Here is a 25,954-nt window from a genome sequence, read left to right on the forward strand (position 1 = left end):
GTCCTCTACTTTCTTAACTAGAAGGCAATTTTATCATCGCCTGTGTTTAGATCTTTTACTTACACTTCTTTGAAGAGTTAATCTGTCTATTTTCTCTGCCACTTACAACAGTATCCTACAGCTTGCAGGGTAAGTCAGCTGTCTGCCAGGGAGTTTAGCAGAACACAGTTACATACTGCACATTTGCATGCATAACACTGTGAATGAAGGGTTCACAAACTATTACTGAGTACACGTGCATGCTGTTAACACTGCCTTCACTGGGCTATGTGTGGCAAACCCAAGAAAATCAGAGCTCTGCAAGCACCTATTAACTTAATCGAGCAGGGAGTCAGCACCAAGATTGGAAGCTTTATCATTCTCACTGTTTCTGCATTCAAGAGTGCTCTGAAAGATGCTGGGAATTGCTCTCCCTTTGAAAGTCCCTTCAATTCTCATCAGGCAATGTCTAAGGCTAGACCTAACATAGCCAGGAACAAAGTCACCAAAGAGTAAATGCCTGCCCAACCATTCTTTCCTCTCCACTCCCCAACTTCTTTCCTTTTCAAAGGCTCATATGTGATGATTCAATATGCAAGGCAAGTGGAACGTGCAGGCTCACCACACACGCAAGCTTACAGAAAACTGCCTCTTCTTTTTTTATTTTTTGGGGGTGGGATTTTTAAAATAATTCTGAGAAGAGCTACAGTCTTCTGAGGAAAAAGCTCTGTGCATAGTATGGAAGGTCAAATCTGCAGCGTCTAACTCTTTGTAAGATGGAATATGGAGGAGGGAAAGAGGGACATGGTAAAGACAGGTAACGGAAGAGACAAACAACCGTCCCTTTGTCTTGCCCTTGGTGCTTCCCACACACAATCAAAATGGGAAACTAATGACTTTATCACAAGACTATGGGGGATACTGCAGTTAGAATGAGTAGCAAAGACATCCCTCCTTGCTGGATGCTCAGTCTTCCTATGATGGCAGGAAGGGCAAGTTTAAAACAAAACAAGAGAGAGCCTCCCAGTTTCTCTTTGTACAAGTCTATGGAGCTGCAAAGCCCAGCAGGGACAGCTGACGAGCCTCAGATGTTCTGTTGCAGTCTTCAGGCACCCACAGACGTTGATCAAGTGTGAATGGAGGTTGTGCTGTTTGTAACTGTACTGTTGCATGACCGAGATGCAAAGCACAAGGAGCCAAAGAGTTCCTGGCTCACTTCTTTCTTTCTTCATATCAGTTTCAGAACTGAGCATTTAATAAAAATTATTCAGTACACCACCATCACATAAAGTGGAGATAGAGGAAGGAGAAAGGAGCCTAAAGTGAATAACAAAGCCTCACATAAACAAGGCATAATGAAGGAAAACAGCAGCCCATTTTTCTTCCCTTCAGTATGCGGTGAATGTGCAGTTCCTGTGAGCGTGCATGGCTTGTGCTTCCCATTAACGAGGTGCACGTTAATAAATTTAACTCAGACAAATTTAACCATCCTAGGGCCACATTAATCAAAAGCCTGACAAGACCAATCTGAAAGAGTTGAACAAGGAAAATAAAGCACAGCTGACACAGAGGATGCCATGCCCTTGTTGTCCCTGGGCCGCTCCCACTCTATCAGCACCTCCAGTACCACAATAACTCCTTCCCGCTGCACTCCTACTGGGCTGATCAGGCTGTCGTCCCAGCACTCCTCATCCACTCAATGCCTCTTCGTCAGTGATGTTTCCCACTCCTCACGTGTTTATACTAGAGAAGGATTTAGAGTATTTAAGTACGATTATGTGCAACAGCTACGAAGTCCCGGCAAGCTTTGCATTTTACTTGTGGCACTGGCATTATTGAAGAGAATCTCTCAAGGTACAGGTTAACAAACGTACAACGGAGAAATAACAAGTTTGATAGGAAAGCAAAATGACCATAGCTCATGAAAACTCTGAATTGGCCAGAACCAGGAAGAACAAACAAGGGTTATCAATTTTTATTCATTACCCATGTGCCAAGTTCCCCAGTGCTGGAGGTCCACATCACTTCTCAAGCTGAAGGTATGTATGCATGAAGACTCTACAAACCAATGGGAATTATTACTTGGAAAACCTTCACCCTTTGGTCCCTTCATATTTGAGTCTAAGTTGTTGCTTTTGAGTTATGTTTTTAGTGTGGAAAATATTGACAAACCGGTCCTTCCATCAGCCAAACCACAGAGAGAGGGCATGTCATACAAGATGAGAAAACTGAGAAGTAACTGCTGATCAAAGCCACACAAAGCAGCACAAATTAGGTTAAGTGCATCCCTAAAAGCCATAATTAACCATGCTGCTTCAAGAAAATAAGCACATAACATCATTATTTAGATTTGCCTAGATGCATCCCCGCAGCATAAAACATGGTGTGCTGCACTGCTCTTCTTCCACTTGATAAAACAACATATATTTTCATCACCTAAGGAGTATTGGTGTTTACTTTTATAGTCTTGGAAACTTGAGAGAAACCGCGTTGCCTTGCCTTGACACTCTTTCCCCCAAACAATTTCTATTTCAGTTCAAACAACTAGGTTTTGTATACGTTCTGTGTTGATTGAGTTCAAGTGGTTCATGGATAGATCTAGGAAGTCCTCAATCTTATTGCATTGCAAAGCTTCAGAGGAAGAGTTGTTTAGTGGCACATGATTTCATGGCATTTCAGTCAGAACTACAAGCTCCCACTGAATTCACATAAGATCACAAACCAGAGGATATTTCTTTCTCTCAAAAATAGAGAACTTCAGCTACATAATGGGGATTTGAACCCAGATGCTGAATATTACAACAGCCTGAAGCATTCAGAACAAGTATCTGATCAAACTGTTCATAGATCTTTTATGAATCTTTCAGCAAATCTGTGCTAAATAAGTAAGCCAGCCCTCAGCTTCACAGACAGGTTAATGACCTTTAGAAACCTGCCAGATGCTTTTCTAACACTGCAAAATGCATTTTGATACAGTCTGAGAATACAGTGCTCCAGAAAATGGCAATGCTTCCTAATATTGTCACATTTCTACCATGATACTCCCTAAAAGCAGCGTGAGTCTTGGGGTATCGTTGTGCTGGTCAGTACCATGTTGTAATTTCCTCATGAGCCTCCTTTCAGCATCTGTGCCTCTCAATTGTCTTGAATATAGGCTGTGAGTCCTGCATACACAGAGGCCATCCATTCTCCTGTGCTGTACCACACCAGGCACAATAAGGTTTCAGTCCAGGGCTAGCCCCAAGGACTGTAGATAGTATACAGTCTAGCATATTATTATTATTATATGCGATTATGTTTCCCACTTGTGTCTGGTGCCAAAGATAAAAGCATCCTTAACTATTCCCGCTTTAGTTCCACTGGTACAGGCCTGTGATTTTCTTCCAGAGTTTTTAATCCTGATCACCATATCTGCATGACTGCAGACCTGGGCATGTCGTGGGGCTGTTCAGAAAGCAAGAATGCTATTTTACAAAAATGCTAGAGATTTTGAATTTTTTTTTTTTTATTTCCTATGACAAAACACACCTTTCTATAAGTCCTTTCAAAGCCAAAGGTGCTTAAACTCAGTGTTTAGCACATTCACTCATCATGTGACTGACCCACTCCAAGTGGAGTTTATTATTATTATTATTATTTATTATTATAATAAAAAGGTATGAGCTCAGGATGATTACACTGTAATGTCAGCATAACTGCAGTCACTGTGCTCTAAACCTGAACCAGGAAAGACAGCAATAATTTTCACCAACTCTGGTATTTGAGGTTCCTTTTAGTTTACGCATGTAGCATAGGCGTTATGAGGAGTCCTACTCATGTATCACCACATACCCATGAAAGCAGAATTCTGCAATGAGAAACATGGTTTATGTCACAGAATCCCTTTGGATACTTCTCATCTAGTATCTCAGTGAAATAATGATATATATTTGCTTAACATCCAAAAAGATTTTAAGACAATTTAAATTTCCACACTCCCTAGAAGTTCTCAACCTGTGTAATAGATGTGTGAAGAGCAGAGATAAAAAACTCTGTTTATGCCTTGTTACTGACTCAAGAAAAAAAGTCAACCTACATATAAGTAGTTAGTCATTTAGGCTCTCAAATCAAAGCTAACCCAATGTGATGCTAACCAGAATCTTATCACTTGCTGTTGATTACAGAAACTTGTATATCTTAATCTTGTTAATCAAGGCCACTGAAGGTCTAAATCTTTGACTTTCACAATGAAAAATAACCACCTCTAGATATAACATGGCAGTTATAATATTTACCATTGGACAGTACAGCATCAGTTAGGAATGCAAGAAGCTATATTATGTCCAGATAGATCTACCGGGCACATTGGAGGAGCTGGAATTTGACCAGAACACTTCAATTGCTGTCCACAGCTGGAAAAGGGTGATCTTATACTTTTATTTTTGCAAGTTTGAGACCTCAAAATAAATACATCATTTCAATTTGGAACATCAACAAAAAACTTCAAATGTCTCTTTAAACTGGTTATTTGAACACAGTTTCTTGCTGTTAGAGATATTTGATATTGAACTGTGTAATTGTTTCAGATTATTAAAGAAACATTTGAAGTAAAAAATAGTGTCCACTCTCCTTCCTCCTCCATGTAAATCTGTAATTTTAAAAAGTGTTGTAATTGGCCATTCCCCGTATTTAAATTTTTTTTTCCAAAAGTGAGAAAGGCAAGAAAATCAACATATTCACAAAACAGATTTCATTGCCACTGCGGACATGATCACAAGCCGCCAGCATCTTTTGTAACGCTTCATTTGGCTACTTACAGAATTGCTCCAAGTCATCTCTTTTTTTAGAGTCTGGCATGGCAGTGATTGTGAGCAATGGGCATGGATTTCCTCCTAGCGTCTGGCAGAGCGTCTGCTGCCTCCAGTAAACCTTCTTGGGGTTCCTATTTTGTTCCAGGATATCAAGATGGGACTGAGAAAGAAGCAAGGAAGCAGATTTATAAATGAGTTCACAGTCTATAAAATCTGATTTTAGTCCACTAGCTCTGTGTTATTATTGGTACTAATTTCATCTCTAGCCAACTTCCCAGCTTCTCTCTTCTGCCAGTTAATATCACCACCTTTTACATACCATAAATATGCACAAGCCATTCAGAATACATCCCAATTCACTGAAGCTGCAGAGGACTATTACTCTTAGATCATTTTACCTGAACAGTTCCTAGGTGCTTTTCTTATTAGTGTAAAGGAATTTCTATGCATACAATGAAGTCCAAAAGAGAACTGCCTGCTCTTTATATTTCAATAGGGACTGTGTAGAAAAGTGAGAAAACTCACTGGTTTTGAGCATTTATAGAACTGACTGGTTAGCTGTCAAGCACATGCCAGTGAAACTCAGGAACACACCAGAGACAGCCAAAAAGTTTACATAGAAACAACATTTTGTACAATCAGTAATAGGAAATTTGAAAAGCATCTTTCCAAGAAGTTATTTAAAAAGGAGATTTTTCTTCCTTCCTCCCCTCCAAAGTTTATGGCAGTTTTAAACAATTCTCAAGTCCAACAGCTTCTTGAGAAATTTGAGAAAAAGAATTGGCAGCTTAAAAAAAATTACTTTTTGGAACAAATTTTAATCGCCTCATTACACACACAGCCACTTGCCACCCACACACCAGATGACATGTAGTTCTCTCTGTTTACATTGTAATTGCAAGCAGCAAGATTAGTGTAAGTAATCCTATCACAGGGTGTTGCTAAGTGTTGTGGAACACCAGTTGTCTCTCAATTGGTAGAAATAGGTATATTACAGTATGCACACTTGTCCTAATGGTACTTTAACTAAAACACACCAATTCACTGAACAACCCTTACATGATAACTTTTTGTCTTTACAAGTCAGGGCTAAATTTTAATCAATGTTTATGGGACAAGACACTCCTGCTCCTCAAACCTTGGAGCTTGCTGTCTTTCAGACTGCTTTCCCAGTATTCATTTGAATGCAAACACAGAACTGAAATTTACAGTCATCTATGTCCTAAAACGATTAACATACTGCTGTATAAAGTAAATTCAATTATTAGATGCATCTAATGATCTCGCATAGATACAGAGAACTCAGTATAATAATTTACTTATGTTCCTGGTACCCAGTGAAACTTAATTGGGTATAGCTGCCACAGATATTTCAGCTAAATAGCCAAACAATTAACACTGTGATGTAAAAATAGATAAATTACTGTTCATAAAATAAATATAATTACTAATGGACAAAAAGTAATGAACTGCAAAGCGCATCCAGTTCAAATAGTATTCTGCAATGTATATTCTTGTAAAGATGCCTGCAACTATTAAATATATATATTTAAAAATATTTTCAAATTACTAACTCCATATACAAGTTTATCTTCTTCCCCAAAGCAGTATGTATTTAATTGAGCCCTTGGTTTGTAATCACTTTTGATTTATTACTGATATGCAAAACCAACATACTTCACCAGTGGACAAATGCTTTAAAATGAAATCTACTGGTGCACAAACCTGATTTAGTTTATTTACTGTGGAAATTAAAGTAACATGGAGATGTGTAAATTGCATCGCTCGACATTTTAAATTAGTCCAAGCAAAGAATTCTTTTAGAATTATTAGAGGCAACAGTTTTGCTTTGGCTTAAGAGCTGGACATGACAATCTATCAATCTTTTCCATCCATAATTCCCATTTACCAAACTTTATGGTCCTTACTAAGTCTGAGTTCATTTAAACTTTTCCTGGGGCAAAATTCCCTTTAACTTCAACAAGCATTTTTTTTTTTTGAAGAGACAGTGAAATACTTCAAGACTTGCCCTACAAAGTCTAGAAATAACATCTTTTTCATCTCTATTCTATTCATTCAGGAGCAGGTGAGATATTCAGGGATTCCCAGAGCAAAGAAACTCTCCGAGTCTCTCTTGCTTTTGTGCCAGCAGAAAATAGAAATCAATAACAATAAAATAATGATGAGGCACTATGTTTCAGTAATAAAGTATGGTGGTCAGCATTGCATCTGTCTTTTTCCCTGCAGACTGTAGTATATATACATGCCTTTGAGGCTATAGGTCAAACCCCACTACTGGAGCATACTCTCTTCGTCATTGATTTTGAGGAGTAACTGGTACCCAAAAGCCTAATGAGAAGTGAGCTGGCAGGCATATTTCGAACTGTAAAGGCTTGACTGGCCCTCTCCCAGATACTGGAAGCAGCTTCTTTGAACATCTATAATGGGATGCAAAGCAGTTGACAAGAGACTGTTGTTTGAGCGGGAATTAATCTAAGCCTAACTATACTGGTATGCTGAGCAGCATAGCTAGTAACTGGAAAATGACATTGTCTCCCTTGAAAGCAGTGTCTTTCATATCTAGTAATAGCAAACTGATACCATTGTAAAAAAATAGAGTGAGCTCAAACTTACTCAACCCACACCAGCATTTATTGCCCAGAAAAAGTGCTGACAATGTGAACTGGGGGGAGAAAGAAGGGGAACTGATCTACTGGAACTGTATGTCTTCTTTTTCAGTAACATCTTTCTCATCTTTAAAAACAAAGCAAAGCTACTCCCAGAACCATTCATTTCCTTTCTTTTAGCCTACCTTCTTTTCAGACCTTGGGCTCTCCTACATCAATCATAAAGAAAGCACAATAGATGCATTTCCCAGAAAATTCCCTTACCATCCACCCCTGGCCAGAAAAGACTGTAGAAAACAAATCCTTCCCCAGGAAGGAAACTTGGTACAACTCAGTAATACAATTTATGCCTTAGACTTGTATTCTTTTGGTTTCTGTACTGACAGCACTGGTGGGGGTATCACCAATGCCTACTAACACTCCAGCTGGCACAGAGGAAACAGCTGACAAAACATTCACACGAGGTCCAGCACTGTGGTATTGCTGGGTGTAGCCCTGAAAGCTGAGCTGTTACCTTCTGTCAGGAGAAGGAGCAGCCAGCTTTCACTTCTGACTTGTCATTATCTTTAGCCCCCTGCTTCTCACCCCAAGCAAATAGAGATATCTTTGATTGGCATTATCTTCTAACTAGTATAAGCACTAATGTTTTGTACCTCAGCTTATCCAATACAGAAATTTCTCTATGCTATCTCAAAATGTCATACCCAAGGCAGCTCCAAACTGTCAGGCCCATTAGCTTATCTAGGTGGACATATCAGTATTACCATCATTGTGGAGTAAGTGTAGGGATAATGGTAGGACAAATAGCAGACATCATCTTTTTGAGGAAACTTGATGCTGAAGGTGAGCGTGTAGTAGCATTTTCCTTTTGTGCCTCCTCCTGTAGCTGCACTGCAGCGGTAGTGGTTTCTGGGGAAAGAGAAAGAGGGAAGTAAATAGTTATCACTTCCAGATGCACATTTGGAGCAGTCATGAAAGAACTAAGCATTCAGAGAAGTGTCTACTCTGAATGAGTTTTCACGTCATGCTGTAGATGAGCTCCAAATTCAACCAGTCATTGCACCAAGACTGGGGAAGACCCGTACAAATACAATCAATCCAATCCTAGCAATGAACAGGTACAAAAATATAAGACAGCGCTAAACAACACCAGTAACAGCAACGCGTCTACAGGCTATGTGAAAGAAGTTAGAGAAACCATGACTCCGCTAGACAGGGATGCAAACAGGATCATGATGGTACGCACCAATAACCAAGGTGGTACACCAGATTCAAGGGTGCCTTGGGATTCACGCAGTACACAAAGATCAGCAGGGAGTTAAGAGGCAGAACTTGTGTGTGGCAGTACTGGGCACAGCCAGTCGCATCTAGTCATGTGCTGCTGATAGATGGGAGTACTCCCATAGGAAAATAAGAAAGGCGCAATAAGAAGCCAGCTAATACTAGTTCATATAGCACAATCCAGACGTATTTAAACTAATGCATTCAGCTGACACTGCTGTGTTGCTTCCAACATCTAAGTTATCTTGCTCAGAGATGCAAGTAGCTATTCATAGCCCTGAACAAGCTATGTGAAAATATTCTGTGAAAGCCTGGAGATTTAGAAAATATGAATACCCTACCAAACCAACCATTCAGTTCCACCACAGGAAGAAAAAGGATATAAGGATATTCCAGAAATAAAATAATAATAAAAAAAAAAAAAAAAAGAGACATACATGAAAATATCTCAAATATCATCACAGGCTCTTTCCTGAGTAGGAAGAGAACAAGAGTGGGTTTGGGTAGAGACTGCACACAGAGGAGAAGTGACCTCATACAGATTTGCAGGTTGTGAGCTACCCAAAAAATCCTCTCTTTTGGATCCCTCCTTTTCGAAGACTTGAGCCTCTCCCTGTCAGGGAGCAGCGAGGACCAGTTGCTCCCTAAAAGATGGGGAGCTGAGTTTGATATGGAAGCCAGCAGAGCAGGGGTCTTGCCAGCCAGGGTCCTCTCCCACAGTACCAGAGCAGGTCACGCCTAGGCTAGGGGGAGCAGACAGGTTCAACCATGCACCCAGATCATTAGACAAGTTTGTGGTGATAAGGCAGGTCTGGGTCAAGCCAGGAGGTCTGTCCATGGGTCACGATCCAGATCACCAGAGTTCATAGCAAAGCACAGACACAGTAGTGACTGAGCTGGAGGCTTACTACAACAGAGCTCAGACAGGGACTAAGTGGCCAGGACAGAGCTTAAACAGAGCCCCTAGGCCCAGGGGCAGAGGCTGTGGGTGGGGGCCCAGGATGAGGCCAGTCAGGGTCATCAAGGTCTACTAGACACTCCCTTTGTTTAAAACTACAAAAAAAATCCTAAAGTGAGCTTCCAATCTAGTCCCAGGACCAGATGTTTTGCAGGAGGCTTAACACCGATAAAGAAATGACTTTAGGCCAAGTAAGAAAGTTTTCTTTCGGCAGAGATGAAGAGACAATTCATGCACTTTAGGGAGAAGCCTCACAGCAAATCTCATCCATAAACACATTTCAAACAATATTTTTCCACATTGCACCAATTATGCTGTTGCCAAACCTTCTGATTCTGAAGGACTCAGAGGTTTCTTTGACAAATGTTGTCATCAACATTGCATTAAAATGCAAAACAGAAGAGGCAACCAAAAGATGCAATTTCAGCTCCTGAAATTTACAATACTAGTTTATTTTGCTGCTGATCATTTTTATTCAAAGGGGTGGAGAGAAAAGATAATTATTCTTGTCAAATTCTCCAAAATAATCAGCTCTTTTTCATAAAGAAGACACAATACAACGCTGCTGGGTTTTCACCTGAATTTAATAGTTAGGAACATGTGGGGTGAGTGATACTGACTGGATCAATAGGTAGTACAGGAACACTGAGTCACAGTGGCAAACTGAAAAGCCTATGATTTTATTCTTAGCTGAACCCTTCACCCCAACATTTCTTTTGCAAATAAACCACCTTAATATTGGACAAGGAGACTCAGAGGAAAAAAAAAAATGCAATGATCCCACAAATAGAGAAACATCTACTTAGCTAATACGTATGTATTTGAGTCGATCCAGGATTCAAGTCTTCCTTTTTTTTTTTTCCTTTAAGTCAGGACAATGACATTTAATCTAGTTGCTGTTAATTTTGACAGTGAAGGCTAATTAAGAACCATTTCTTGTACAGTGCATAAGGAAAATACTCATCTCCATAGTCTCTATTATATTCAGAGTCACTTGGATGGTTAGATGACTTTATTCATAAAGAACTGTCACAAAGTGCTGAGATATTCTGAGTCCTCCCCTCCAAATTCACATTTGTAGTCAGAGGCGTGGGAAGAAGCAGATCTTTGTGGGCAGATACTGCCTAAATATCTTGCATACACATTGGGGAAAGCATTCCCACCTGTCCCTAATGCTCCAGTAAAGGCTTCTCCCTCGATAGTCTGTAATTGCGCAGCCAAAAATATCTCTCCTGTCTAAAATGCCACTTAAGCCAGAGGTTTTGCACCACCAGACACCTTTGACCTTGATGCTACACTGGTAGTCATGGTCCTTACTCCTGACAGTGCTCAGATCGCATGATCCTGAGGGTACCAATGCACAGCACTCTCACTGAACTGCTTAGCAGCACATATCATTCTTGTTTCGAGCATCTCTGCAGTTCCAGCAAACTGCCCACTCAGAACAAATATTTCCAGACTTTTGAATCACTTTTTGACACCTGCTTCAATCTGTAGCGAGCTATCTGGTAGTAACAGGAAGTTCACAAGTGGCTTTGTGAGGCTTCAATATTCTTCCCTCATGCATTAAAAAGAAAAACCACCTATATGTAAGCAGTGTAAACGATCATGTATTCCTACTGCGTATAATCTGCTCTCCTCACAATCCATCATACAATGCAGTAGCTCTGAATCTTTTTAAAAGAAGCTTAAAAAAAAAAAAAAAAAGACATTTTTCTTCCTTGCCTCCCTCTCCTCCTACTGCTGTCACCCCAAGATGGCTCTATTGCCTCCTTGCTCCTCCACCAGGCTGATAGCTTTTCTTCCTCACCCCTTTTTCATCACAACACTACCATACCAACATGAAGCCCAAATTACCAAGCAAGGAAGAAGGAAGGAGAGGAGAAAAAGAAAAAAAAAAAAAAAAAAGACCCTAGCAACATCTGGTCCTCACTACCTTATTAGTGTTCTCTTTCAAAAAATGTTCACAAAGTCTCACATGCTCTCTAGAAACTAATACACTGATTATTGGAAAGGAAATAAGAGACAAAATTGTGGGTTTTTTAATCAGCATGCAAGCTGTATCTACTGTGCCTTTCAGTCACTTTGTAATTGTTAAACCATTTTGCTTGCTGTTGTTCAGAAATAATGTACAGGTAGTATATTTCTAGCATAGCTGTGATGGAAAGTTACTTAATAATAATTATAATACTACTTATCACTTACTCTGCACAATAATTTTTTGAGCTTAAAAGACCTTTGCAAGCATTATCTAATTAAAACTTGCTCCCCATTTATCTATTCTCATTCTTTGGGTGGCAGATAAGTGACTCTAATTTTCCATCCTTTGGAAACCGAGAAACAGACAGGTGAAACTGAGAAACAGACAGGTGAAGCCACTTGGCCAAAGATACAGGCAGGTCGGTAAAGGAGCTGGATTATAACTCAGGAATTCAAAAGCACTAAGCGATACAAGAATAACATCTCTTGTCATCTCATCTTTAGACTTCCTGTCTGCAGCATTTAGTATAGTACAAAGCACTGGTGGATAATGGAATATGGCATTATATCAGCTTAGACTAAAATGGCAGAAGAAACTATCAATATCCCAGATTTCTAGGCCATTTCAAAACAGAGCCCAAATGGCAAGTAAACTATTCATCACTTCTAATCTGCTGATGCATTTGTCCCTTTGTCCAAAATCCTTCTACCATCTGAAGTCTGGTGTCCTCGTTTTACATGCCCTGACCTTCTTATATCTTTAAGTGTGGCTACTAAGTGCAATATGCTTTAGTAACACCTTGGTTCATACCACAAAAAGCAGCAGTATTTAACAATTTACAGGGCATGGCTGTTATTTTGGAATCTGCCACATAAGAAACTGGAAAACGCACAACACAACTTCCCTTTCGAGGGCCAAATCCATGTTAAGGCATCTTTATTGTCAAGATTGCAGGCAGAATCCGAGTTGAAGCAGAATGTTCCCACAGCCATCTTGCTATCAAAGCCTTCAGTCGTATTGTAAAGGTCAGGTGCTCTCAGACTGAGACTGGTGTCTCAGCCCTCTCTTGTAGATATCATTAGAACTGAGAGGTGGCTTGCTATTGCTATGATGATGATTTCACCTAATGCGATTATAAAGATGTTGAAGAGAAAAGATAAGACCTAGTTCTGTCGCTGCTGTGATCACCAAACAGACAAGTCTTTAGCAGTAACATGAGAACAAAACACTCCATGTACCTCATTACTATCTGTGAACTGACTATTGTCTGGAAAAGCTGGAGGTTAGAGAATAAGCTTAGAATGAGCATGCTATGCTCACAAAACCAAAGGCACAAGCACATTGTCACCAATTCAGCATGCTACCATTGTTCCTTAAATAATTTGCTGGAAAGGAATATTATTCAGCTCATAAAAGCTGCCAAGACAGCAAGTGAGTTAGACGATCTTATAGTAACTGCAACTGTGTTTATCACGGGTGTATCCTGTCACTTCACAGACAGGCAATAAAATAGAGCAGAAGTGTCACTCAGCTTCCTTTTGACAAGAGCACTGCTAATATCCTCCGTACCATAAAAAGTCTCATGAGACATATGGGAAAGGTATGCGATGACAGAGCTGTGCCACAACATTCATCTTTATGACTGAACTATCCCATCTTCAGTGAAGATGAATGTCAGCAAAGATCAGCCAACGTGCATCACCCAGACATCTTGCAAATGTGCCTTTCCTCCCACTGTCCTTCAGCTCAGAGGTTGCTCCCAATAAGAGCCCTGCTGCAAAAGCAATTAATGGCATCTTTGAGTTTCTCTTTATTTTTCTAAGTATATCACTCTTTTCCCATATTTATGAATAACTCCTGGTAAAAGTAATTAGATGAGGTTCCCTTCAAAATGTACCGGCCCCACCCCAGGATACCTGTGATCAGGGTGAATGAAAATGAAGCAAGCTCTTTCCCCAAAACACAAGCAGCGTGATATCACTATAGCAATCCCATCTCCTCCTATTCTGAGCCAAAGTCTGAACAACCCCAAACATACTTTCTTTATATTCCCTCCTGCATACAACTTCTCACGACTGGGAATCTCGTCTATAATCACCAAAACAGAAAGATTAGAGTTTCAGTAGAGGTGAAAGTGCGTATATGTGTGTGTATGTGCATTCTTGTATGTAGAAAGACATGTTTAAACCTGGAATAAACAGTAAATGAGAGACAAGTAGTTATCCTAGATGAATATGTTAACATATAATTCAACGTACAGTTAGAAAACACAGAATACTCCAAATCAATAAAACTCCATTCTCTCACATATTCTGAACAAGAATCTGGTTACAAGCTTAATTGTACAATCATGGCTTAATCTCAGAAGTCAGCTGCTGCTCAAATTGCTACAGACAGGATGCCAGGTTGAGAGAGGATAACCTGAGCCTTCAGCACTGCCCCACCACCCCCCAAAAGAAAGAAAGAAAGAAAAGAAAAGAAAAGAAAAGAAAAAAAAAAAAAAAGGGATTACAACAGATATTTAGGATGCCTTGGAATTTTTTTTTACATCAACACAAGTTTGAGGCTCTGCTACTTCTGGAAGGCAGCCCACTGTCATTGTTTGGGTTTATTGTCTCATCAAATCCACTTGTGAACATAGCCAGCTCTGAACCTAACAGCAAAACTGTGAACTACAACACAAATACAATTTCTTACAAAGAGAAAGCCCATTATTTCACATCAGTTTCTAAAATGAGCCTCAGCACGTGAGTTCATGAAGAAAGGAGTACCACTGAGAACATCAGAAAAGTTCAGCTCTGTCCTGAGAGCACAACTTACCATGCCAGACAGTTATCATTATTGTTTATTGTGTTAACACCTTTTGTTTTCTTGTATTTCCCTGCCCATCTACAGTCATTGGGTAGCCCAAGTCCTGTGCTTCAACTGCAAGGTATTATGGGGAAGGACTAGTCTTTTGATTGTTTATACAGTGCCTAATGAAGTACCCATAGAGTCCTGAGACACTGAGGCATTTTGGTGATGCAAACTGGTGAATAGAAATCATGACAGAAAAAAATAATTAAAACAACAACAACAAAAAAGGGGGAAAATTTGTCACTCGGGCATTCTCAGCCCCAGCTTTCACGTCATGACAGGTAAGGCCAGGATAAAATAGTTAACACCAAATGCTGCAGTATTTTGTTAAAAAGTATGTAAACTTCACCGATAACGGTCTACCAGTTCATCCTCAACATACAACCGCTTTTTCCAGTGCAAGGCTCCTCTTCCTGCTCGCACCACCCCAGGGTGCATCATTCCCAGACATCCCACTCACAGGCACTCAACCAAACGCATTTACTCATACCTGTAATTTTCCTACTTGTTCTATTCTGTCCCCCAGCCTTCAACTCTGCCCAGATTTTCTAATCTAAAACATACCAATTATCCTGGTCCTGAAAATCCTTTCAATCATCATTTTAAAATAATTAATGTCTTGTGGATAACATTTTGGAAGCTTGAGAAAGTAAAGCAGGGTTCATTCAACCTACTGAAACCCCAAGCTCTGCACTTGTCTCCTTTGACTGTAATAATCAGAATGAATCAGGGATCAGTTTTCTGCATGAAAATGAGATACCTGGGTGAGAATGTTTCTCATGTGAGTCAAGCTCCAACCCAGATGTAAGTTAAAGATGAGACTAATCTAGTGTTTTTCTTCTGAGGCACTGACACGCTCCAGAAATAGCCTGAAACAGGGAACTTGCATAAATAGCAGCCCTGAGCTTGTCAGAGCTCCTTTACACCACTGTTGCCTGGCCCCAGTAGAAAGATAAAAGTTCCTATACGACAGTAAGGCTAACCCCTACTGTTTCTGCTATCAGGACAGGATCTATAAACAGTGCCATGGTGCCAGTAAGTGTGGTCCATAGAGCAGTTTGCCTTCTAGGACTTGAGTTCCAGCTTTGCAGAGAAGGGAAGCTGGTGAAGATACTAAGGTATAGAGATAGATTCACAAACAAATAAATAAATGTGTATTTGTATATGTCTATTTCTACCTATATATATATATAGGTGTACATAGTGTGTATGTGGATGCATATTCTCCCTGTGTACATGCTAACCCTTCTTTAGCCCCTCAGCTCCTGCGTCTCTTAGAAAAGTTGATGTATGCAAAATAAAAACAATGATTCCATCTAGCTCATTTCTTCCCAACAGGGGAAAAAGCCAACTACACTACCTTTGTGGGTTATGCTTCCTTGTATTCCTGGCTGCATCAGCAAGGTTTAAGCATCCTCCATTCCCTTTCCTCCTCCTTCCTCCCGGGGAAGTGAATTCTACACGTGCCCTGTTTCTCCCCAGGCATCTAATATAGAGATCTTATTTGTAGCTGTTTCCTCAAGCTGGAAGCACATAACACATTGAACTAGTGCCCGTTTAGAGACATTTTAAACGGGTAGCACTGGTGGTCAAAGGTTAACAACATCAATACAGTTAACAGGAGAGGAACAGAGGGGAAAGGAAGCAACAAATTATTCACCAAAAACGCACTTACTTGTAGTAGCAGATATCATAGCCTGTCCGAAGCCAGCGAGGCCTGCCCTGGAGAGCTTCCTTCACTGAATACATGACCAGCTGCATGCCTACATAAAATAAGACAGTTTCAAGTGACATGACTTCCCTGGCTGGAAAAGACAGGGATGGGGAGGAAAAGGCTAAACAAAAAGCATCATTATTTTGTCTGTGCTCTCTCTACAGATTGTTTGTGCAAAGTAAATACATTTCCCAAAGCCCCATGCTTTGTTCCGATATAGCCATGTCTGTACAAAAAGCACCTCCAGAAGAAATAGGCTGAATGGGGTTCATTTGAAAATAAATTATCTGACAGGCCTTTGCAAAGGAGGACTTCAAGCCACTCTATTTACAAACAGAGGAAAGGAAAGAAAAGAATAGGAATCGAGGTATCAACAAGATCAGTAATTTGGTTAGTCCAATATTTTATGCTTGGCTGTACCATTATTGAATCCTTAATCCTACCACAGCATTAGAGATCCGTGGTGCATCCAGTACCGTACCTTCAGAAAGTAGCAAACAAATCTAGAAGAAGGTATTAAACTTGCCATTAGACCTAAATAATACCTCTGTGTCATAAATGCTGATAACTATAGCATCCATCTTTGTACTGTATTATACCAGAAGATGACTTCTTCCTGACCTCTAAAATATTACCATTTCATGCCCCAAGGTACGAGGCTTTCTCTGATCTGAGATGCGTATACATTACTCACAGCTCCATGAAGCCAGCCCATCTGCAGGCAGTTTTTGTATCCAATTCCTTTGCTCTATTACACCGCCTACTCCTGTCTGCTCTTTTACAGGTACAGTAAGGATCCTGACCTCACCAGCAAAGCTTTCTGCGTGGGGTGTCCCTGGCGAGGTGCTGGTAGCTGCGGGGGTGGCCTCTGCCCCAGGGTGGTGCCAGCCAGCTCCAGTGGACCCAACACAGCCACAGCTGAGCCCAGCAATGATGCTGGCGGCACTTCTGTGAAAGTGTATTTAAGAAAGGGAAAAACACCCTTTCGAGTATTTATGCATGTTGATAAGTCACCCCTTGAGCCTTCTCTTGCCTGTTCTTATGCTGGGAGGAGATGATGCTTGAAGATCATTAATACTGATGACATATTCCCATAAGCAGCTATTCTGTTTCCCTTCTTCCTTTGGGTTTCTCTGTTAAACTGTCCAGCGCTTTAAGAGCTGGCAAGTGTATCGGCAGAAATGCCTTTCCAGCTCACCTTTGGCTGTGGTGTGGGGTAGCACTAACCTCTATATTGTTGTTTCCTGAACTAGCACCGTGAGCCACATACGGGAAGCAATTCTGTGTTTGGTTCCAGGACATGGGCCACAGTGAGTTTCGAGAGACATGGGCCTGCCCAGAAGCCCAGTTCATCAGACAAGGGATGTGAGGCTCAGGGTCTGCAGTGCTCTCAGCATTGCAAATGCCAGCTCCTGCCCTTCTCTAAGTCCAAAGGACACACACAAACTGCCTCAGAGCAATGGTTGATACTGGTCTGCCATCTCATTTTAATTAAAAAAAATTAAAATATCAGTTTTTCCTTTCTACTTTTCCCTATGGAAACATTCTGTTTTAGAAAACAAACACAAATCAGGGTTCTGACGAAATCCCATTATTTCCCGTGGTAGAGTAAATTAGCGCAAAAGGGGAAAAGAGAGAGCTGGAGGCTGCTCTTCCTGACTTGCTCTGCTCCTGGTCACAACTATTTCATTAAATATCCTTTTTGCTGATTTGAAAGTTACACAGTGCCATCTAACCAACAGCAAAAGGGAAGGGAAAAAAATCAAAACAGTTCAGTAACCAGGAGGTGTAAAGTATTGCCACCCATGGCACTTTGGCACTACATTACAACTGGAAGCTTTTAGTATTATAGCATGGACAGTAGCCCAGGAAAGTGCAGAGGGAACGTAGCAAATAAACAGCATCTCTTACTAACAGACTCTCTAAATATTATGCATGTGCTGGAAGGGATAGTGAGCCTCGCTCAGCCAAGCCAGATAAGCTAGAGCTTCACTGCCCTCTCAAAGCAGAAGTAACCCACAGAGTTGCTTTAACAGCCAATCCCACATACAAGCCATACAAAAGCAAGCCATGGCTTAGCCTCCCTCCTTACACCAGATGGTATTTTCACATTTTTCTTCCAAATATATTTTTCATTACACACTTGAACATGTGAGTCACACACAATTTCAGGTGCACAAAATGAGATTATAAATGCTGACAACAGCCAAACTATCAGATAACACGCAACCTTCCACTGATAATAGCCAGAATCTATAGTTATGAAGCTACTGTATCAGTAGCTGTGGCTGTATATCAGAGGCTGTATTGGGTTTTACAGTAGGACCTCAACATACTTCATTTTCAGGCTGCTACCAGACATACCACACTGAATTGTTTGGTAATTCAGGGAAGCAGCATAAGATTACAAAAAAAAAAAAAAAAAAAAAAAAAAATCATTTTCATTTGGGATCTATACGAATACTTGAACTCCAGCCCTTAGGGTTAAAGAGCAAATGCTTTATAATTCATTATGCGACTCATCCAGCCAGTTTCACAAACACAAGTGACAAATCATTCCAGCTCCTAGTGCTATTTGTTTTAGGTACATTGATCCTGAAAGAGTTCTCCTGGTGATATCGAAGGCTGTATCCACAGGGCTTCAGAGGAATGCAAAGCCTGATATTAAGGGCTTATTAAACATTCTGAGTTAGGTCTTGAGCTGGTGTAAATTAACACAGCTCCCTGGAAACAAATAAAAAAAACCCAGCCTATGCCAGCTAAGAACGCAACCCACAGCCTCCCTGCAGAAGAAAATTTCTCTTCTAAAAAGAGCATTGAAAGCTGGGATTTGCCCTGCCTATTTCTGAGCAATGTCACCTTCCATCTGAACCACAGGCTACGACAGGAGCTCAAGGACAGCAAGGAACAGAATTTTTTTTTTATCATTAATATCAGCAGAAGTCTCAGCAGGTCTGAAGGCAGAGGTGTCTTTCTGGATAAGCCCAAAGCATCATGAATATTTGTTTCAGGATTATCTACATATATTTAAATCTTAGAAGCATTTTCCAATCCTATGCTGCTCATTCCATTCCAACAGATCATCTTTCCCCCCCCCCCCCTCTCCCAACCCCAGTGCCATTCTTCCTCAGTTCTGGTCTCTAAACACAGAACAATGACATTTTTTCCCCCCCCAAAATCCTCTCCCAGGTCTTGATATTCAGCTTACTCCTCAGTCCTCCTGAGGATAGAGAAAGGTCCGTTTGACAAATCTAAAGTAACTCTTTCAGTGGATTTCAGGGCAGATAAGATTAAACTTACAGTCTCACTTATAGACATGGAAAGTATGAAAACTTTACGGCATTAAAAAGATATTCTTGTGAACAGAAGAGTACCCACCCCAATTCCCCAAAGACTCGTACCGTAATTAAATTGGCTATTGAACTTCTCACAGTTGATAATGTTGAAGCGATAGGGAACTGCTAATTTCATGTCACGGACTTCAAAGTAGAACCACTGGTGATGCTGGTTGCTGTTCACATCTGCATTCATAATTAAGTCATACTCAAACCTGTAAAGGAAAACCAGAAAAAATGGTGGCCATGAACATCCCACCAGTCTGCCACTGAACCCGCTGAGGACAGCGGGCTATACAATCAAATTCATTAATATCCTAAGAGTGTCAAAGAACACCATCAAACTAGCAATGCCCAAACACATCATTAAATACTCACGCTATGTTAGTCACGTCAAAACATTTTGAGCTCTGTTTTCTCACTCCTGTCACTTTCATGACACCTAGGTTTTGGAAGGCATGATAAACTCTGTGTCATATAACCTGCTTCCCTGGCTGACCCTTTCCAAACCCAGGAGAACTCCACCATTTCACAATGTGGTCACAGCAGAAAGGCAGGTTGGGACACAGCCGCTGCAGGCGTACTTACTCACGCACTTGGATGGCTTTGCGAAGGTTTCCCGATTCAAAGTTGGAGGAGAACGTCAGACAGCCTGGAGCACCTGGGCTTGCGTGACTGCAGTAAATCAAAGCAAGGATACCTATAGCAGGGTGCTTCAAAAGACAAGTCTTCCCTGGCACCTTTTGTATGCTAATATAGGTTTTTATAATTTTTTTATAAGCAAGACCCTGAGAAGTAGCAAGAGGTGAGCAAATCCATAATCTTCCTATCCAGTCCAGCATTCTTCTCTGCCCTTGCTTAGTGTTTCTAAATCTCATCTTCTTTTCCTTTCCCAGTACTCCCTTTTGTCCCAGATCATATTTACTTTATTCCAGTTACCTTCCCCACTGAGTTATTCCCATTAATTTATCAATTGCACAAGGCAGCTCTATAGTTACTATACATTTACTCTTCCCTCATCTATATAGTTTTCTTCTCCTAAAGTTTAGAAACCCTTAAATTCATCTTGAACAACTTCACAACTCTCTGCTACCTCAAACTGTCCTTAGCCTTTTTTTCCTCTAAAGAATATTCTGAGTCACTTTGAATGCAGTTTCTTCATATTTGGGACCCTCTCAACTGCCCTGTGCATCTGCTCAAGGATCACAATTTTTGGCCATAGTTGAGCACTTAAAACAGTTCACAAAGCTAGATGTTTGTCTTCAGAAGCCTTTTATAAGTGTCACACCTTTCAGGGTACATCTACAACCTGTGACACTAGCCACACAGACATGCAAGTGCACTCCCAATGGGAAATGGTGCTTCAGGGTGCAGAGAGACTGCATTTGAATTCATAGGTAGGATTCCCAGCATTAGCTTGCATGCTTCTGTTCCAAATCACTACATGCAATGCACACATATCCAGGGACACCATACAGTCCCTTTGATGTACAAATTTTCTTGTTCTACCTAAAAGGTTTTGAGGCTCTCTTGCTCCAGTGACTTACACAATAAATCCTTTCCCCAGAGTCACGTACTAGAAATCAACTCCTCCTGTATATTTTTCCTGTTGGACCTTTACCTCCTAGCTTATTTCTTCTGTACCTTTATCAGAGCTGAACAAGTAAACTGAGCTCACTACCTAACCCAGTCTGACAGTGCCCCTAGTTACAGTACTCGGTTTTTAAGTTACCCACCTGGCCTCGTCTAAATCAAAAACAGTTCTGCCTATCACATCACCTGGCTGGATTAAGCGGCGAACATCATCTAGTACTTTGTCCCTAGGAAAAAAAAAAAAAAGGCAAATTGTAATGACATTGTGAGAAATCTTGGCATAGGGTAATCTTGTAGAAGAAATGTGAAGAGGCCTAGGAAATTCTTTTCAAGGACCGGTAAGAAAGAGGACTTCCATGTGCTAATTCCAGGTGAACTTAATTTGTACATATATTTTTTACTGTGAGAAAGCTCCTGCTCCATTCCCATTACAACAAGTTGCCTTTCGGATTAAATGACTGATTCTGTAAAATTTTTATTCTCTACAGTATTCTGGCAAGTTTGATTTATCCCCAGTTCTTCCCAGTAAATGTCAATCTCCCAGATGGCCAGCCTTGCCCCGTAAGGAAGTATCTGCCATAACTTATAAACCTACTAGTCTGTCTCGTAGTGAATCTTGACACTGGATCTAGCTAATTTCTACTCATGATTAAACTGAAGTTCTCTGATCCCTAAAGATGATCAAATATGGAACACCAGATTGTCTTCCTGACCTTTGCAGCAATCATGTTATGCCCTGAAGCATGATATGATTATTCCCATTTTAGCTGTACGGTTACACATGTTATTATAGTCATAAAAGCAAATCTTTTAGAGCAACAGTGCAAGGAGAAGATCATAGAGTGCTTTTGCCTCTAAATAAGGTTTTTAGCTTTCATATTTGCTGCAGAAAGAATCATTATCTCTCTAGTGGTCAGAAATTAGTGGTCTTCACAAATGCCATTTGATTAGCGTTGACCAACTTTAAAGTTTAGCACAGAATCCACCCTCTTTGGCATCTGCTAGTAATTCCCTATGCCACTAAAAAGAAATATGAAGTCATTGCACACAGCCACACACGGAACAGAAGAAATAGTAGTTATAAGAAGAGCTTCCTCTCCCAGCACAGCTTCAAAATACAGCTTTCCCCTCATCTGAACACCTGGAATAACATGAGAAAAACAGCAGCCTCTATCAGTGTGCCATGGGGGAAATCTGTTTTTATTTCTTTCTGCGTGTTGCATGCCATATATGCTGTCTTCTCCTAGTAGGCTGGGCAGCAGTGAGGGAAAGCAGCTTACTTACCTTGTCCCCACTGATGCTCTCTAGCTCATGAGAGACTTCCCAGGAGGTGCACATGCTAGGGAAGGAGAAGAAGCTTCTGGAGGACCCCATGGAGCAGGCAGAGAGCAAGAGGCATAGCGAGAAGGGACACAGCAGGAGAAGGGTAGACAGGGAGATTCCCAAGAACAACTTGACACTGACACACAGCTCCGAGAGGACAGAAAGGATTTTTCCTTAAAAAGCCATATGGGACCCATTGTTGCACACACTAAAGGTGGAGGGATTAAGAGCAAGACTGAAGGCAAAGACGTATCCCAAAGGGACCCAGTCTTCTCCATCTCTAAAATGAACTTGTTCTCATTTGTGTTCTAACAAGGTCACAAATTCACAGCTCATTCTGGGTTTTGGTCCACTTACTTTAAGGAAGAGCCACTAGTAAATCTATGTCAGAGCTTTGACCAGCTTAGAGTCCCATCACATACATAGGTACACTGATACATTTATCAATAACTAGTTTAATTAATAACAATTTGGAATATGAGATAGGGGAGTCTTTATGGATTCACAGAAGCCATAAAAATCTCACTCCAAGGTTGCCACTACCACCTTCACCTATGAGAAAGAGAAAGCAACTCACAGACAATTCACAATTCATCCACTGACACACAGAAAGTCCGTATCAGAGATGGGAAATAAACCTGCTGATTCCTAATCCTGTTTGTAATCCAGTTAGATACCATTTTCCTTTCCTCAGGAGAAAAACCTAAATAAAGACATCCTCTGCTGGTTGGCCTATGTCCTTGCAACAAATCACTGGATAGCCCAAAATTCGTTCTATAACTTCCTAAAACATTCAGTGATGTGATAGTCAGAACCTACATAAACCAGTTTTGAGCCTGAGCGCTCTCAGTGTGGTAATTATATTAAAGCACAATCACCTTTGAACCCCATACTTGCGGTCCAACATGGGCTTGGTGTAAGGAGGTGACTGGTGACCCCAGAAATCAGGGAATGCCAAGTCTTTGTAGTCTGGTATGGACTTAACACATTTAGCCCTAGCTATGTAGAAGCGAGGGCTGTGGAATGGGATATCCTCTTGGTGTTTCTCCAGAAGAGTTGTCACTATGTCTGAGCTTTCCAGCCTCCCTCCAGGACTAGGATTGATCAAGGCCTCCCATTCAGGGTAAAACATTTTTTTGTACCAAGCAGCCTCATTTGGGAGGGGACGCAAGGTAAGCGTGCGACTCCTGGCTGGATCTTCCTCTTCACAGGAGTCTGCATCTTGGGCTGTTTCTACAACATCTCTCTTTCCTTCACTCAGATCCCACCTGCATTTCTCCTTCTTTGTCCAGCTCTGCAGTGGGACTTTGAAATCCTTTTCCCCTGGATCTGGTCCCATCTCTGTGACACTTTGGTTTCTCAATCTGTAGTTTGGATGTTTCACAGAAGTAGCACTTGGAATGAAATGAGAGGGAGTAGAGGGAAGACTCTCAGTCCTGTCCTCCAAGCTCTTCTCTTCCTCAGATTCTGATTCAAGCTCCTTTAAATTTAAAAAGCAGAAGAAATTAAAAGAAACTAAAGACAGATTGTGCCTCCTTCCAGAGGAAACCTTTCAAGGAAGAGAGAGAAAATATTTACAAATGTCCCAAAACTGTACTCATCCAATGAGACAGCCAGAGTAAAATCAGCCCATGGACCACCTGCCAGAATTTCTTTATCCACAAAGCTGTTTCAACAGTAGTCCTCAGAAACTAAAAGGATCAGACTGAGTCATCTGGTTGAGTCATCTCCAACCAAAGATGATTGTTCTAACAAATTAGGGAAGATAATTCACAAGGCATTTTTTTTTTTAGAATATAAATGTTACAGCAGGGTAAAGAAGGCCAATCTGTCATGTAAAACTCCACCTCTGCCTTCATGCAAGTGTATAAATTAATCCCATTTGGCTACTTATGGTCATAATAAATGTCACAGCATTGCGTCTATGGGATATACATTAAGCCAGTGGTCCTTTCCAGATTCATATTTGAATCACAGCTTTCAGCTCTCTTAAATTCCAAGACTCGTTATGAGTGCAATACTCCTCTTCATTTCTTGTCCCAAACTGCAATATAATGATTTGAACTATGCATTTCACTCAGCAGCACAATCTTCTCCATCACTTCCTTCAAAACACTGGTTGACAGTATTTATTTTCCACATCTCATTCTGATCTTGATACTGCCGTTGAAACTGCCAGCAAGGATACAAATTATTATCTGACAGATTTCTCATGTGGCAATTCATTTAATAGTGCTTAGTTAATCCATACCCAGCCAAATATGCACCAAACGACAACACTCCCTTTCTATCACTCTTGATTCACACCAATAAACTATAGCAAAAAGCGTAATCTTTGTTTTTCCAGTCCTATAAGGCATCTAGGTTTCCTTTTGCAATAGCCTTGTCTAGTTATCTCTTATCAGTACGCCCTTGCAAGTATTTCTTAAACTCTTGAATATTCACAACTAAAGGAAGCTAAACTATGATAGTACCTGAAAATTATGGGAAAGTTCTGGACACATTGCTTCATATTGTCCAAGCTCTTCCTCTGGCCGGTCAAGCACTGTCCTTGACCTCAATTTGTTCACATCTGTCTCTAAGTCATAATCCTACAAAAGCAGAATTAGAAAAGCACATATATTAAACATGCCCCACAAGATGACTGTTAAAGTAATATTCTGCATAATACCCTTGATTTCTAATGACGTCATACTCATTTAATGAGTCTTATAACCATTCTTCTCATACTTCATGAAGGCTGTTAAAGTCATTTTATGGAATGGAAAATAGAGGCACAAAAGGAAAGACTTTGTCATGAAAAAGGGGAATTTAATGTTTTGGTATTTGAGTATCTAAGTAGAGATACCATGAAAAGATGGTTTCAAAAAAGCATCAAGACTGAAACTTGAACCTTTTTATAAGCACCTCAGCTTGGGCAGTTTCAAAGTAGGAGACACCAGCAACTACTAGTTATTTCTGAGCACATCATCCATTCCCTTGCTTATGTTGCGTAAAAGAGCAGGCACTGGTCCTCAAGATGTAATTGGTAACATTCTGATTCAAAGAAGCAATAATCAAATAAATGTATATTTAGCAACAAAATTCTCAAAGTATATTGAAGCCAAAATTGTCCTCACAGGCCACCAGCAAAATCAGAAAGCTTGGCACTTCTACCTTTAATTTAGACAACCACATGGTTTCTCTGAGTGCCTACCAATGAAACTGAAAGGCCCACGTCCATGTCATTGAACTTGCAGGCACCAATTGCTTATATTTTATTTTTATCTCTCAAAGCTGCTTATAAAAATCTGTGAAATTCTTGCCCGATCCATCTTCTATACTCTCCAACTTTCTTGATATTTTTATATGAAAAAAAGCTTTTTAGATCTCAACCATCAGCAAATCAAGGATAAGAACATCTAAAACTTTCACAGTTGAAGGCAACTATGCATTGATGTGAAACCTCCTCCATAGCAGATATGAGAACCAAAACCGAACTGTGTCAAGCATTCAGTCATTGCATAAGAAACCAGGA

General features: G+C 40.5%; 1 protein-coding gene across 1 annotated transcript in view; it reads right to left on the reverse strand.

The window, feature by feature from the left end:
• AGBL1 (AGBL carboxypeptidase 1) overlaps positions 1-25,954 on the reverse strand; it is a gene marked incomplete at both ends in the record, with an annotated part of 295,031 nt that overhangs the window by 197,917 nt on the left and 71,160 nt on the right. The window contains 8 exons of the mRNA XM_082321219.1: positions 4,776-4,929; positions 8,161-8,305; positions 16,148-16,235; positions 19,588-19,736; positions 20,110-20,196; positions 21,258-21,341; positions 23,316-23,917; positions 24,912-25,028. Coding sequence (XP_082177345.1) covers positions 4,776-4,929; positions 8,161-8,305; positions 16,148-16,235; positions 19,588-19,736; positions 20,110-20,196; positions 21,258-21,341; positions 23,316-23,917; positions 24,912-25,028 — 1,426 coding nt within the window. The remainder of the gene's footprint in view (positions 1-4,775; positions 4,930-8,160; positions 8,306-16,147; positions 16,236-19,587; positions 19,737-20,109; positions 20,197-21,257; positions 21,342-23,315; positions 23,918-24,911; positions 25,029-25,954) is intronic.

The sequence above is a fragment of the Platalea leucorodia genome (genome assembly GCF_965183815.1).
Source record: "Platalea leucorodia genome assembly, chromosome: 9".
NCBI classification, from domain to species: Eukaryota; Metazoa; Chordata; class Aves; order Pelecaniformes; family Threskiornithidae; genus Platalea; species Platalea leucorodia.